The 15,789-nt window shown below is 38.1% G+C and overlaps 1 protein-coding gene across 1 annotated transcript in view; it reads right to left on the bottom strand.

The window, feature by feature from the left end:
• The window catches only part of CDH8 (cadherin 8), a 386,699-nt gene that overhangs the window by 116,066 nt on the left and 254,844 nt on the right, over nucleotides 1-15,789 (bottom strand). The window contains exon 8 of the mRNA XM_027119709.1: nucleotides 14,298-14,434. Within this exon, the coding sequence (XP_026975510.1) occupies nucleotides 14,298-14,434 (137 nt within the window). The remainder of the gene's footprint in view (nucleotides 1-14,297; nucleotides 14,435-15,789) is intronic.

Below are 15,789 nucleotides of genomic sequence, written 5' to 3'. Positions count from 1 at the left end.
TTCCTCTTCACTTGTCCCAATAGAGCATTGCACTTGACTCCTAGGGACACTGGAGAAGGCACCATACAGAGCTAATTTCTTCCTCATATGTGTTGTTAGGATGTGTTCTGTCTCCTTCCATTAGACAACCTGCTTGTAGTCCAGCAATTATCTCCCTACTGCAGAAGCCCCGCATCCAGGCCGGGAGCTATGTCTTTAACAACATGTGACCATAGTGTCTAGTACAGAGGTGCAGAAATGTGTTTGACTCACTAAAGTTTTGTGTGCTCAGTCAACAGTCATTTGGTACATTTACTGACTGATTTATTGGATCTTAACTCTCTTTAAGATGGAGACTACAAAGGACAAAATCAATCATTCAGAGACCAAAACCAAAATAAAGATATCTAATTCAGTATTTTCCATTTTCACCAAGGTCTCCTATTTATATGCCAGAGGCCATTTGTAGAACATCTAAATGCCTTTTTCAACCCATGCCTAACCAATCACTTCTGATAAATATCCAGATATTTTCAGATTTATTTTAGGTTATCAGTTTCCCTGAGAAGTCACCCAACACATCAGCTCTGTCTTCCATGCTTTTTATATCGTTTCTTAAATAAACAAATGTGGATCTGTTGTATTCTGGTATTCTGTGGAGTTCAGTCTTGGTTTCTTTGTAACTGCTACATAATTATATTGGAAATGTGAAAAACACTTCAGCAGGAAGTCAGATGCTGGCTCAGTGTGGGTATGTTTATATCCAGAGATACTCAAGTATTAACCGGCAATGAGATTCAGATACTGTGCCTAAAACACAACCTGAAGACAAGCCTTATTTTAGAGCTAGGAAAAATACATATAGATATATATTTATACAATAGAAAAACACAGATTTTCTTCATAGCGCATTAGAATTGTTTGTTTTACTGAACAAAACAGTTAAAGTCAAGACAGAGAATGTTCTAAAAAGTCAGTGTCTTTTTTTTTTAAGTCAGTGTCTCTTGAACATCAAGCTCACAATAGTTCACCTGAAAGAACAGGTGATGAGGCTTTTATTATTATTGCCATTGCTAAAAACAGATATAGAGAATATATTTATATTATACCATATTATAGTAAATAATATGTTATAATATAATGTGATGAGTATAATATATTAATGTAATCTATATTAATTACAGAAATATGATAATTATATATGCATATATATTCTCTATATCAACCAGCGGAGTGTTAGTTCCCTATTGAGTATTACAGTTTCCTTTTAACCAATAAATAAACACATTAGATTGATCAAGGAAACTGTTGATGTTCAAGTAGGTTGTTGTTAATGTAAACTAGGTTGGAATTCATATTTGTTTGGCTGCATAGCCGACGCTTTTTCCTTCCACATTTGTCATACATGGTTTTATTCCATGTCTCCCTTCTTCAGCCTATTATTAATCATTCATTGTCAAATTATAACAGCAGGTGTGCGGAGCAGACTTCAGCATCATTCTAGGCTTATCTCAGTGGGTTGCAGGAGCATTCAAACTTCAATATAAGGAGCCCCTTTGTTTTAAATTTAGGAACGGGAGGTTCCTAAAAACCCAAATCCCCCTGGAACAGCTAGTTCACAAATGCAAATTTTAGATTCATTATCCCAAACTGGACCTCCTCCCACCCTTTCAGTGGGGAAAAAAGCATATCAGTGACATCCCATTGTGTTCTAACCTGTTTTATAAAGATCTAGTCAAAGGAAGGCTGTGAACTCTTAAACTTTGGAAGGATGGACCATCTTTTCTCTTTTTTGACTTGTTAACATGAATCATGATATGTCTCAGGAGCAACTAGGCTATCACTAGGAGAGGATGCAGGCTCAATTGTCAGAGATTGGGCTGAAGAGTCAGACAAACCTAGGATCAAATCCAAACTTAGCCACCTAAACATGGAGAGCTTGAAGTTTGGTATCTTCGCTTTCTTTATGAGATGAGAGACAGGTGGTACCAATTTATGGAACCGTTGTGAGGATTAAATGGATAAAGGGCATGAGAAGGGCTAGAACGTTGCCTAGCATACAGTAAGCAGTAACTCTTAATTGTATCATTACTTTCATTCTCATCACCAAGGTTTAGTCTCCATCAGTTTCCTTGCTGCTCATTAGTTTTAGCCAGATGCCAATTTCTGTTCATTCAAACTCCATTTCTAACGCAGCTTCAGTTTTACTCTGAATCAGGACTGCAGGGGTTATAGCAGTGGTTCTCCAAGTGCGGGACCTGGGCCGGCAGCATCGGCCTCACGTGGGGACTTGTTAGAAATACAGATTCTTTGGCCCAGTGTTGTAACAAGCTCTCCGGGCGATTCTGAGCCACCATCATAGCCATATTCTTCCCCTTCTCATTCTCTAGGTTGTAGGCTCTCTGTTCCACTCATAACCTATTCTGCTCCTAAATCTGGAATGCTAATATTCTGAGCCAGACATTTCCCTTATTTTGATATTTCTATGTATTTGATGGGCCCCTCTGACACAGAGAATAAGATCATTTCCTGTGCCTGGCATCCGAAGGCAATCATAATTTTCCATACTTAACTTTCCAACCATATATTCTTTTCTCTCCTGAGTTCTCTAATCTTCAGAAGATATTCTGTGCTCTTCTCCTCTTGATTGAGACGTTTGTTAGTTTGGAAATACATCTCTGACAAAAGCCTACTGTTGCTTTATGACCCTGATGAAAATATACCATCCACAAAGAATCTTCCCAGAGAAGACTGTCTCTCCCATCCAATGGAGAGATCCCACCCTACTCCAAATTATATGCTTTTTATAATATTATAAATATTTTATATAATATTATTTTTATAATAATATTTAGAGTTTCAATGCATGCCTTAGAGACAGTTTATTTACATTCTACTTCCTTGCTTCTTTGTGACAAACAGCGTAACCCTTGACCTTGGGCATCACGTGGGGTGAACCCTTGTCCTATAGATACTCCAGGAACAAGAAGGTATCAGTATCATAAGTGAGGGTGTAGAGTGACCAATGCCCTGCCACCCCAAATTAGATGGAAGCAAGTTATCATAGTTCAAAATTCTACCATCTGGCTAAAAGGGCCACCTGACCTGGCACTGAAATGCTAGGTGGGTGGGGGTGGATCAGAGATGGAACTGGCATCTATTTTTAGCCCTGACTTCTAAGCCCTGGATTAGGGAGTCCTGTAATCAGAAAACATGCTGCATTTTCATTCTTTAGGCTTTGCTGCTTTGTAACCTGCTTCCACTTGTTCAATACATATCAGATTAAACGATAAACGGGCTCATTGGGTAATGAAGTGTGGGCTGGCATAATTCAGGGCTTGCCTCAGGCTCTCAGAGGGAAGAGAAATAAAGGTTCTTAGATCAGAAGCCTGGCTCCTTGGGGAAAAAATGAGAGGACCTGAGGCTCCTCTCTGCCAGCACCTTTCTCATGGTCTCTGTCTCTGACCTTAGATTGGTTAATATTCTTTGGGAATTCTTCCTTTTGAGCACAGTCAGTGCCCCACAATTTTCATACAAGGAGAGCATAGTCATTCCTGCCCTTTATGCCTCACCTTCAGTCACTCAGGAAAGAAGGACTTTAAAAAATCCTGAAAAGCCACTGTGCCTATGTGCTTGTCTGCCCAAGACTTTTAACAAACAGCTAAGTGGGGTATATTAAAAGCAGAGATCCTTTCCACCAATTAATCAATAGTGTCTGTTTAGAGTCAGAAATAATCAGGTTACTATCTTGTGGTATTAATTCTTATTTCCTTTATTCATTCATTAACTCAGCAAATATGTACTGGGAGCCCCACTGTGCTAGGCTCCCAGGATAAAACAGTGATCAATAACAAGCAATAATAAAATGTCTCATGAGAACAAGGACTTTACCAATTTCTCCCTTTAGAAATGTATTTTCAAGGAATTCCCTGGTAGCCCATTTGTTAGGACTCGGCCCTTTCACTGCTGTGGGCCCGGGTTTGATCATCCCTGGTCGTGGAACTAAGATCCCGGAAGTCACAAGGCATAGCCAAAACAAACAAACAAACAAACAAAAAAAGGTATTTTCAAAACCTCAAGCAAGTGAATGGGTATTATAAGCCACAACCAGTCTCTTAAAGGCAAAGAGCATGGATCTTTGAGACCTCATAGCAAAGGATTAATAATAGTTGCTAAAGCTTACACTAGCAGTCGGGTAGGAGAAATTTTTGTAGCATTAAAAATGTGCTAATAGATTTATTATGAATAATACAAATTGCTACTTAAGTTGAAATGCTAAAGAATCTATAGTTAACTAGTTGACAGCTGTTAGAAATACTGTGTCCAATCCTTTTTCTCAAATAAGTAAGACGTGAGAGCAGAGAATTTTAGATGTATGTGAGAAGAGGAATCTAGAAGGGACGTACCTATGTGTGTAGGCTACAGGTCCATATCATTCTTGGTCATATATACTGAGATTTAGCATCCCAGTGTGAAATTAATTTTTCTAAAAAAGAATGCCCATAATATTTGGAAATTCCAACTCCTCCCATCAAGAGGTGACATTTGTTTCTCCACTCCTTAAACCTAATCTTGGTAATGTGACTTGCTTTGACCAGTGGGATTTGCAAACTTGATGCAAATAGAGACTTGGCAAGTACTTGCTCCCCAGTCTTTTGCTGTTCCATGGACACCTGGGAGTAGCACCAGAGGAGCTGAGCTAGCCTATTAGAGGATGCGAGGCCATGTGGAGCAGAGAAGAGGCGCTAACTAACGCCTAACTAGCCTATCATATATACAATTGGTACCAATATAGATCATCCAGCCCCAGACAAGCCACCAGCTGACCAGATAGACTAGCAAAACCAGTTCAGACCAAAAGAACCACTCAGCTGCTCCAGAGAACCACAAGAAATACATCTTTATCATTTTAAGTTTTGACACGGTCATTTATGCAGCAGAAGTGAACCAATACAAATCAATGTCCATATGACTATTTTGGTTCCCTTTATTCCTAAGCCCAAGTGGCTGGGAGAAAAAGGGAGACCTGAATGACAAATAGAATGTTTAGATAAAGGACATAAAGTTTATGTTTATGCAGGGTTGAGTAGGCACCAGGTTTGGTCTGGAGAAGGATAGAGAGGAGGGTGAGGAAGGAGGGGGGAGGGGCACTAGAGAGGGGAAAGAAGAAACGTTATTGAGTCCTTCCTATACGCCAGGCTCTATTTTATGCAGTTTACCTGTATTACATCATTTAATTGTCATGACAAACTTCAAATATAGCAACTGAGGCTAAAAGAGATTATGTGACTTATTCAAATCACACACAGAGCATATGTTCTGGCTCTGAAAATTTGACTTCATAGTTTGGTTTTACCTAGTAAGCACTACTGCTGTCTGAGAAAGCAGTGGTAACAGTAACTGTGACCTTAGTTTGGGGTTAGAAGGAGGCTTTTAAGGTTGCCAAGCTGGCCAGGACTCACAAGAGGAAAGAAGCCCCTCCTTTTGGATACATATTTTTGTGGAAAATTATACCTCCCAAATCAGCTCAGGATGATACGGCCTCAAAAACTCACAATTTGTATATCCTTAAAATAAAGGTGCGTGGTTTCACTTGATGACAAAAAGATTACTTTTAGGCATATCCTCTTTAATTATATAAAGTGATAAAATTAATGTTTACTTTATAATTATTATGATAATTAATATTAGCATAAGCATTATTACCAGAAGTTTATTCTACGTTAGGAAAGATATTAGGATGTAAACATATTCATTCCTTATCACACACCTCTAAAGGTGTTTCAATATATCCCCCATTTTATAAATAGGGAAACTAAGCCACAGAACGAAGTAATTTACCAATGGAGTGAGTGTGACTGAATGAAAAAATTATGATTCCATCCAAGCAAACTGACTTATAAACTTGGCCACTTAACTCATATGTTATTCTCTTTGACTTGTAGACTGATGTCTGCACTTTCTTCCCAAGTCCATGTGCTTCCTCTGTCCTCAGAGAAACCATAGCTGAGGGTAAATCAACCTACTATCCTCCAATATTTATAATCTCTTCACATATCTAGGACCTCCCCTACCTGCCCCCCCTTAATCTGGTACCCTCAAGTCTGGAGACGACCATTTGCTATGACTGGTCAGTTTGCTACAACTTGCAGCTGAAAACCTTGAATTACTATTTGCTGCCTACTTCCTATCCTTTATCTACAGTTGTCTACAGTAGGAGTTACTGTTAAGGATTTGAGGAGGGTGGCTTATAAAGAGAGACCAGGGCAAGACACAGGGATGGAAGCCTCTTACCTTCTGCCTTTTTCTGGGTTAGGATTAAGGGGCTATTAGGCATAGTGATATCTTAAAGGAGTTCCTAGTTAAAATCTATTGATATAGCTCCAGTCTCAATCTGCAGGCTTTTTCTAAATATCAGTAGATTAGAACAAAAGAGGGGTAAAGATGAAAGAGATGGAGAGGTGGTGGGAGGATGTCAGTACAAAGGATGCAGAACAAAGAGGAACTAAGGGAGAGATTCCCAAGTCAGTATTCAAGTAACTGGAGCAGCTGTATATGAAGTGGGCACTATAGTGGTTAAAATAAATCTGGTGTGGCTTACCCACAAAATGATATTCATGTGGGGCCTGTATCAGGCTTCTCCTTGAACTTGGAATGACACTCCCGTTCTTCCCTGTAGGGAAATCTTATTTTGTATGCTGATCTCTTTCCCAGGAAACTGTAGCTTCCCCTTCACTTTCCCATAATTTATTTCCACTTCCCTTCATTATAATCTCTATTGTTAAGAATACTGATGTCTACCTTATAGCACCTGCATGCTTGTCTGAGGTAGGGGGATCTTGCTAGGAACTTGCCATGTGCTTATATTCCCAGACAGTCAGCCATAGTGCTACAGCTTCTCTGATATTTGGGAGCCCTTAACCACTCCTGCCCCTGAATTTTACTGTTCACCTCAGACTTTCATCATCCTTTCCCTTCTGTGAGAGTTACTGAACTGGACAACACCTTCTCTCCATCTGCTTCCACTCAATTCTATACAAGGGAATGATATTGATCTTAAAGACACTCTAGTCCCGATTATGCCACAGGCAATAGATAGAGACACTGCATATTTTGAACGAGATCTTGATATAAAATCTGAAGTCTTTAATTCAATCAGGCTCTCCCAGAATATGCCTGCTTCATTTCGAGGGTTTTTATTTAGGCACAGGTCAATCCACCATGCCCGAACCAGGGACAAGAGGAAGGTCAGTGAACATATTGGCGGTGCAATGAAGAAACACAACTGCACCCAGCAGTAACACACAAGTCATCACTACCAATTTTGTTGTTGTGGGGAGAAGGGGTAAAAGAAAATATAAACCAAATAAATAATTTAAAATTAAGCTGTTATTCAAAGCCTCAGGTTAGGGCTGTATTAACAAGAACATATGTGATTTATTCATCAATTACTAAAGATTATAGATAGATTTTAAGCTAAAAGGTATAGTACCATCACTTTTAATTCAGTTCTTACTACAACCTAAATTTAAAAGAACAATTATGATTCCCATTTCACAGGTGGGAAAACTGAGAGCAAGAGAGAGGAAATAATTTGCCCAAGGTTATACGGGCAAAATGTGGCCAACTCCATCCAACTCCAGGACCCAGAATTTCTCGAAACAATGAGCTCCCTATAAAGAGGTATTTTTCCTAAGTAGCCTGGGTTGGACAAAGCAATTATTCTGGCAGCTGGGCCCTATGTCAGGAAGAAACATTCCTTAAGTGCTATCAGACTAGTATGTCCCCTGGGAGATCTAACCATCATTAGTGAAAAGCTTCATTGACAATATTGTGTGCAGCCCACTGTAGTGGGCTAGAGCAATGCATTATCAATAACTCAAAGAGATTCATTTAATGGGCAATTATATGCTTCCTGCTTTACAATACTTTCAGGTAACCAATCGTAGTATGCTTTCTGCAAATGCCAGTTGCCAGCTCTCGGGTACACAGTGTCAGCGGGATTCCCCACTTTCCATCCCACATCACCACTCTCTCTGGGAAGGACACTCTAAAATGGGCATTCAATGCCTCTGAAATGTCCCTGCAGAGACTCTATGTAAGAAAATGTTTCCCTTACTGTCCCCCAATATCCTTTACCTCTCTGACAGCTGAGCTTGTTACCCATATCTCTCTCTTGAGTAGGTCTTACTACACTACCCAACCTAAAGGGTCTTGTGCATCATCTGACAAGCCTTAGCTCAAACCTCAGCTCAGTGAAATATCACCTGTCACCACAGGAATAACAAAAAATAGAGACCAAAACACACAAACAGAAGAACACGTCACCTTTTTCTGCCTTCCTTCAAAATATCGTAATTATGTTTATAATAGAAAATTATATTAATTATAATATAATTAAATTATAATGTGAATCTGATGGGGAGGGTGGAGGGGAGGTGGGAGAACTTGCGAAAAGTGGATTCCTGAATGGCTGCCTTGAGTTTCTGATTCCATAGGTCCTAGGCAAACACCAGAACTCTGGTTTGAACAATAACCCAGGTGACTGGGATCAGCTGGGCATGTCAAGTTCTCTGTGAACTTCATTGAAAAATGCTGTCCCCTAAAATGTTCCTCAGTTTCCTGATCTCGAAAATGGGAATAGAATTCCCGTCTGAACAGTTCCAAAGTCTGGCTTTGTCCATTAGGCAATGTTCCTCCCCTGGGTTATAAACGTTAGAACACGAGGGCCTGAGCAAATGCAGGCTTGTTCTTTCCACCAGTGCACTCTTGTCCCTGCACCAGCCTTCCGCTTTGCACAGAAGAACTATTTCATTCGCTTGTTTTAGGAAATGATGTGGCAGTGTCAGAAGCTCGATTTAAGCAGGAGGATGGAAGGAAAGACGATATAGGGCAGGGTTCCCCCCAAAGAAGGCATCTAAGAGCATGTAATCTGCAGTTAAGCAACAAGGGTACCAATCTTGTCTCCACCCTTTGCTCTCTTGGAGACTCTGGGCAAGTTACTTAACCTATGTCTGAGATTCTTTGACTGGAAAATGCATACAGTAATAGTACCTGTTTTCAAAGACTGATGTGAGTTAAATGTACCATAGGGATTACATGATACTTTTTCAGTGTTTAGCTAAATTTACTTTAAGCCTTCACCACCATGGTACACAGCAGCCATGCAAAATAGTTTCAAGGGATGCTACTAGCAAAGCTACTTAGCAAAGATGCTCTATACAAGCCTAATCTCTTGTTAGTACTTGGGCATCTAACTGCCAGATCATGTAATGAGATGTGCCTGTTGATTGCGATGGCAAGTTAGATCTATTACCACTGAAATTCTTGGGAAATATACACAGTGAAGCATCTCAGCCTTGGTTACGTGAATCTGACACAAGAGGATAAAGGATGACATCTCCATTCTCATTAAGAGATAACAGATGGACTTTCCTAAAATCCATTTTTTAGCTTAATTTCATTTGTTTAAATCTTTTGTCTGAAGAAATGGTGATCTGAGAGTAATTTTAAATTGTTCTCCCTGGAATGAATATTTCTTTATCTTTATTAGAACCTCCCCCTGTGGGGTTCTATTGTCCTGGGTAGTTTTAAATATTCATCTCATCCAAATACAATAAATCTCCCTTTAATATTTTTTTCCAAGACATGGTCTGCGGCTTTGGAAGATAAACATTACATGATGGGCTAAATAATAAAACCAAGTGAAAACAAGTTTCTAAGCCATTTTCATAGTAATTCCAATATTTCTTACATTCTCTGTGATCTTATTTCAACTTCCTTTCATGATTTAGAAAAAAAAGATAACCTAATTTTACATTTAAATTTCTAGAATTATGCCCACCTCAGCTTATATTTTACAGACTAAAATTAAAGTTCTCTTTTGTACTCTGTCTTGTTGGTTTTAAGAAAGTTACATGCAAAAAGTAAAAAAAAAAAAAAAAAGTTTAGTTTTCAATCTCTGAGTAAAAAAAAAAAAAACAAACATCAAAAAAGGATGTAATAAAAGGTGAGATAACTCCCATTGATGTCAACAGAATAATGTAAGTTTGGGTTGTATATTTTTAATTCTATAAGGTTCCAAGTAAAGCTGAGGGTTGTCATGTGGACAGAACCATTTCCTATTTGGTCTCTATGGAGCTAACTGTAACCTTGAATCTGGGACATACTTGAGTGATTTCTGTCAAGCCATGAAGAAAACTTTATCTGATCTATGTTTCAGTATTTTTTAATCAATCATATGTTCATTGAAGGAGGTTTGTGGTCATACTTTTTTCTCACACCATCAACATGGAACTGCTTGTAATTCCCAATACTCATTAACTTCTTGCTCACCTCCGTGTCATTCTTTATAGATATATCAGCAGATTCCAACTCACACTTTTATATGCAGGGGCTTCCAAGTGCCATTAGAAGGAAAACTTCAAGAGGCCCAGGGTTTTTGCTTATTTTGTTCACTGCTATATCCTCAGTCACTAAAACAGTGCTTGGCAAGTACCGAAGACTCCATAAATAATTATTGAGTGAATGAACAAATGAATGTCTTCTCTTATTTGGTTTGGTACCCTTGTCACCCTAGAATTAACAGCTCATTATCCCAGAGCATTTGCTTTTGTATCTGTCTTCCTTACTTGTCTGTGATTCCTTGCAAATGAGACTTTTGTTTCTGGGTTGCCCCTGAAATATTTCCTAACCACCTATTCTGTGTATTCATTTCCCTTTACTCTTTACAATGGAGTACCTGGATTCTTCTAATTAGGGCCTCCTTGATGAATATTTAAGTGAAGGCATCCATCTCATTAAAAAAGTGTCATAGATTAAGGCGAACTCAAGTAGGTTTTTATATTCAATATATGAGAAAATTCTTTTAAAAGTGATTATTGCCTACATACTTTAAAGAAAACCATGGTCCTTTAGAGCGTTTTTATATAGCCTCAAACCAATCTAAATAGATACAGTTTTTCTCAGACACTTAAGGTGATATGCAGCTTCAATACTGTAAATTGTAAAAATTTCATATCTAGATGGGGTTAAGACTTCTAATAAACCAAAGCCACCAAATGGGATGCTTTGTTTCCTTTATCCCTTAATGTTACAAGGGAAAACTATTGCCAGAGTCACATACTGGAGAAGAAAATGGTACTTCTAATAAGTAAAAACACCGAAGTTTCCAAAGCTCTTTTTTCATTCCATATCAAGCAGGTTCTTTGCCTGCTTTGAGTTGCCAAAAGAAACATTCTTCACTCTTGAATCGTCACTTTTTCACACCGTGGTTGTATTCTGTTTTCTTTTGTTTTTAGTAAGACTCCATGGAAGACATTACCCCACATCTCAGAACAAGGAAAAACCATGCCCTTCATCAAGGTCTAGATTACTCTTCCTCTTACAGACAAATTTATCAACATATCTCAGAGACATTAGCTGTGAAACCAGAGCAGATTTTAGAGAGAGCATAGAGCAGATCTTAGGGCTGATGTCCTTTACATATGTATGCCCATGAATCTTGCTTATTGTGAATTTTTATTTCCTTATTCAGATTCCTTCTACCCTAATTCCCTCAAGAATGTAATGTCTCCCTTGAACTGTGTAAACTGTGAAGTCCTCATCAGCTCCTTTATGGAAAAATAAAGTCAGGTAATATGCACAATGTCTTTTGCTTGGAAAGAAAATGAATATCACATCCCCTTTGCATGTTCTGTATAATAAAAAAACTGGAGAGACAGAGTGTGAGTTCTCATAGACAGAATAGCACTAAATTGTACCATACAGCTATTGTTTAGAGACTAAATTATAGTGTCATTAAGTGTAATCAAAGAGGCTGTGCTCATTAAAAATTGGCAGAAGGACTAACATGTGTTATTTTAACAACCCTAGAACCTCCTCTGAAAAAAAGGTTACATTTTCACATGTAATTTATGAAAAATTTTACATTGAAGATATAATTTTAAATAGTCCATGATTGTTCTTGGATTGGAAGAATCAACATTGTGAAAATGACTCTACTACCCAAAGCAATCTACAGATTCAATGCAATCCCTATCAAACTACCACTGGCATTTTTCACAGAACTAGAACAAAAAAGTTTCACAATTTGTATGGAAACACAAAAGACCCCGAATAGCCAAAGCAATCTTAAGAACGAAAAACGGAGCTGGAGGTATCAGGCTCCCTGACTTCAGACTATACTACAAAGCTACAGTGATCAAGACAGTATGGTACTGTCACAAAAACAGAAAGATAGATCAATGGAACAGGATAGAAAACCCAGAGATAAACCCACGCATATATGGTCACCTTATCTTTGATAAAGGTGGCAGGAATGTACAGTGGAGAAAGGACAGCCTCTTCAATAAGTGGTGCTGGGAAAACTGGACAGGTACATGTAAAAGTATGAGATTAGATCACGTCCTAACACCATACACAAAAATAAGCTCAAAATGGATTAAAGACCTAAAGGCCAGAAACTGTCAAACTCCTAGAGGAAAACATAGGCAGAACACTCTATGACATAAATCACAGCAAGATCCTTTTTGACCCACCTCCTAGAGAAATGGAAATAAAAACAAAAGTAAACAAATGGGACCTAATGAAACTTCAAAGCTTTTGCACAGCAAAGGAAACCATAAACAAGACCAAAAGGCAACCCTCAGAATGGGAGAAAATATTTGCAAATGAAGCAACTGACAAAGGATTAATCTCCAAAATTTATAAGCAGCTCATGCAGCTCAATAACAAAAAAACAAACAACCTAATCCAACAATGGGCAGAAGACCTAAATAGACATTTCTCCAAAGAAGATATACAGACTGCCAACAAACACATGAAAGAATGCTCAACATCATTAATCATTAGAGAAATGCAAATCAAAACTACAATGAGATATCATCTCACACCAGTCAGAATGGCCATCATCAAAATATCTAGAAACAATAAATGCTGGAGAGGGTGTGGACAAAAGGGAACACTCTTGCACTGCTGGTGGGAATGTGAATTGGTACAGTCACTATGGAGAACAGTATGGAGGTTCCTTAAAAAACTACAAATAGAACTACCATATGACCCAGCAATCCCACTACTGGGTATATACCCTGAGAAAACCATAATTCAAAAAGAGTCATGTACCACAATATTCATTGCAGCTCTATTTACAATAGCCCAGAGATGGAAACAACCTAAGTGCCCATCATCAGATGAATGGATAAAGAAGATGTGGCACATATATACAATGGAATATTACTCAGCCATAAAAAGAAACAAAATTGAGCTATTTGTAATGAGGTGGATGGACCTAGAGTCTGTCATACAGAGTGAAGTAAGTCAGAAAGAGAAAGACAAATACCATATGCTAACACATGTATATGGAATTTAAGAAAAAAAAAATGTCATGAAGAACCTAGGGGTAACACAGGAATAAAAACACAGACCTACTAGACAATGGACTTGAGGATATGGGGAGGGGGAAGGGTAAGCTGTGACAAAGCTAGAGAGAGGCATGGACATATGTACACTACCAAACGTAAGGTAGATAGCTAGTGGGAAGCAGCCGCATAGCACAGGGAGATCAGCTCGGTGCTTTGTGACCGCCTGGAGGGGTGGAATAGGGAGGGTGGGAGGGAGGGAGACACAAGAGGGAAGAGATATGGGAACACATGTATATGTATAACTGATTCACTTTGTTATAAAGCAGAAACTAACACACCATTGTAAAGCAATTATATTCCAATAAAGATGTAAAATAAATAAATAAATAGTCCATGATTACTGTGTAAGACATATTAATTCTAAAAAACAAAAACAAAAAATCATCTATCATCTCACCTCCCCAAAATGATATGTATTGACAGTGTAAATTTTCTTCCTGTATTTTCTGCATGTATATATGTATGTATATATGCATAGTTTAACTATGTGAGTAATAGTTTCTATATCGAATATAATATATATGTTAGAGTCCACTTATTTAAATTATGGTATATAGTTCTTGAATTCTATTTTTTTAACCTACCCTTTTATACTAAATCTTTCCCCATATTTTTATATGCAAAACATTGTTTTTGATGGCCGAACAATGGATATAGATATAAGAATACTTGGATAGAAGAATGTTTCCTTCCCACATATATTGCAACTTTTTGGTCATTTACCACAGTGTACCTTATTTCCTGTTGAGACGATGCATTCAAAGGCTCCTCGGGAACAATAAAATAAGTTCCAATGCCAAAATATCTAATAGAAACTGGGACCACTTGTCATATGATCCCTAGGCATAAACTGAACTCAGCCACATAAGGAAGAAATGAACAAACCCAGGCACTTACTGATTTCGGTAGCAATGATTGTTATGTTGTGCCACACGCTTAATTCCCTGTCAAGCGGTGTTGCAAGCGTTATCTTCCCATCATCTGCATTAACGTTGAATTGTCTCTCCAGGTCGGTGTGCCGGTCGATGGAAAACCTACAAAACAGATACATTTGTAATCTACTTCACTGTTTCTATGATCCATACATTCCACAGCAGACCTTTAGTAATCCTTAGAGAGCCATAGTTGTGAAGTCAAATGAATTGGGAAACACAATGGCATCATAATTTGTAAAACAAAATGACTGAATGCAGCATAAGAAACTTAATAATTATTGTCTAAGGAGTAATTAGCTACATATGCAACATGGAGGTCATAAACTGCCATCAGTTTCAATAGGTAACATCTTCAAAAATGGATGCTGATGAAGAGTTAATTGGACAATCCATCACATTTATTGGACAGCTTATGATAATTAGCAGTTGCCACAAAATACCATATAAAACAATGAACCCAAGCCCAAAGCAAGATGGCACTAGCCAGCAAGTTATTTGCGGCAGTTCAAAGGAAATGTGTGTTTGTGTAAAACTTGCATTTGATTACACAGTATGTGTGTGTTACTGTCGTTGCTGCTGTTGGTTTGTTTTGTTTTCATTTTAAGTAAAATATATATTTAGTCTCCTATTTGTCTCTGTCTATAGAAATCAGATGTTTACTGATTCTCTAGTAAAATTTTTAAAATTGGAATAGATATTTTGGCAGATTTAAAACACACAATTTCATGAAATTTAAAACTTTAAGTGGGCAGGTTAGTAGTTTCTCTGTTGAGAAAACTCTTCCAAATAAGACAACGTTAAGATGCTTTGTGTCTATGGCCAAGTGCTTCTTGGGAACACTAAGTATCAAGATCATACAGGAATTATTTTTTTCACAACATTAATATCCTTTTTATACACCAGTATCTGAGCTTTGGCAATGGAATGCCAAATATAAAAAGCTATATGTCTTAAGGAACATAAGGCATAATTAGAAATATCGGTCTATAAATAAGCAGTGAAATAAACTAAAACAGGATGGAACAGAGGCTCAAAGAAGGATACTGTAGACTAAATGTGTCTCCCCCAAAATTTATATGTTAAAATCCTAACTCCTAATGTGATGGTGTTTGGAAGTAAGGCCTTTAGGAGGTGTTAGGGTTAGAATAGGTCATTAGAGTAGGGACCTCCTGATGGGATTAATGACCTCATTTAAAAAAGAAGAAGAAGAAGGGGACATAGGCTCTCTCCCTGCTCTCTGCCAATGAGGATACAAGAAGAGAACCATTTGTAAACCAGAAAATGTGCCCTCACCATACACTGGATCTGCTGGTGCCTTAATCTTGGACCTCCCAGCCTCTAGAACTGTGAGAAATACATTTTTGTTGTTTAATCCACCCAGTCTATGGTATTCCATATCTGTAGAAGGACAAACTAAGACCAAGGCCATGTGCAATCCCATCTAGGAGGAAGGA

Source organism: Aethalodelphis obliquidens, unplaced genomic scaffold, assembly GCF_003676395.1.
Source record: "Aethalodelphis obliquidens isolate GAN/ISIS:26980383/991018 unplaced genomic scaffold, ASM367639v1 scaffold20, whole genome shotgun sequence".
NCBI lineage: Eukaryota > Metazoa > Chordata > Mammalia > Artiodactyla > Delphinidae > Aethalodelphis > Aethalodelphis obliquidens.
This window is presented reverse-complemented; position numbering and strand designations above follow the sequence as displayed.